General features: G+C 43.3%; 1 protein-coding gene across 1 annotated transcript in view; it reads left to right on the forward strand.

The window, feature by feature from the left end:
• The window catches only part of LOC139023809 (ADP-ribosylation factor-like protein 13B), a 23,923-nt gene extending 23,064 nt beyond the window's left edge, over positions 1-859 (forward strand). The window contains 2 exon segments of the mRNA XM_070437759.1: positions 554-557; positions 809-859. Of these exon segments, the coding sequence (XP_070293860.1) occupies positions 554-557; positions 809-859 (55 nt within the window).
• Positions 860-1,108: the final 249 nt, after the last annotated feature.

The raw sequence follows: 1,108 nt of genomic DNA on the forward strand, positions 1-1,108 counted from the left end.
GAAGTGAGCTAAGTTCAAGTCAGCTGAGCAGAAAAATAAAAGTGCCTTAGTAAAATCCTTTGAATCATGCCATCAACTGCAGATCTTGATCAAAAAGAACAACATTAATATGATGTACCTGAACGTCGTTCACGTTGTAATTAATGTTGGAGACAGCGCGGCAGACTATAAGGTTTGTATACTCCACCCAAATACCAACATGCAGTGAAAGGCACGGGGGACGAAGCCCCTATACACCAAACAGGTATACAAAGATTACATAATCGGGAAATTAGAATCAGGTCGTGCGTTAACTGAGACGAACTGGACACCTAAAGGCCCGGTGACGTTACTAGAAACTTACCGGGACATCGGTTGCACGGAAAGTGCAGCGAGCAAGTAACGGAGAGACATCCGTGACAAAGTGTTAACAATCCCTAGTGAAATGTACCATGTATCTTGTTTCTCTAGAGAAGTGCCCAGTGGTCTTACTCTGTTCTCCAGAGAAGTTGAACGTGATCGGTATCTCTGTTGCTCCAGAAGTGAGTGATTCGTGTATCTCTTGTTTCTCCAGAGAAGTGAGTTGATCTGTATGTCTGTATCTCCAGAGAGTGGAAATGACATCTTGATATACTCCTGATTTCTCCAGAGAAGTGAGATCTGAGTCTGTTATGTCTGTTCCTCCAGGGAGAAACAGTGAGTGATCTGGTATCTCTTTTCTCCAGAGAAGTGAGTTGGATCTGTATGTCTGTTCCTCCAGAAGAAGTGAGTGATCTGTATCTCTATTTCTCCAGAGAAGTTGAGTGATCTGTATCTCTGTTTCTCCCAGAGAAGTCGAAAGTTGAATCTGAGTATCTCGTTTATACTCCAAGAGAAGTGAACCGATCTGCTATGTCTGTTCTCCAGAGAGTGAGTATCTGTATCGTCTGTTTCTCCAGAGAAGTGGCATAGAATTTGACTGTATGTCTTGTCCTCCAGAGACAAGTGATCATCGGTGTATCTCTGTGTTCTCCAGAGAGAAGTGAGTGATTGTATGTCTGTTCCTCCAGAGAGTGAGGTGATCGGTATCTCATTTCTCCAGAGAAGTGAGTGATCTGTATCTCTGTTTCTCCAGAGAAGTGAGTGATCT

Source organism: Salvelinus sp. IW2-2015, linkage group LG36 (assembly GCF_002910315.2).
Source record: "Salvelinus sp. IW2-2015 linkage group LG36, ASM291031v2, whole genome shotgun sequence".
Classification (NCBI taxonomy): Eukaryota; Metazoa; Chordata; class Actinopteri; order Salmoniformes; family Salmonidae; genus Salvelinus; species Salvelinus sp. IW2-2015.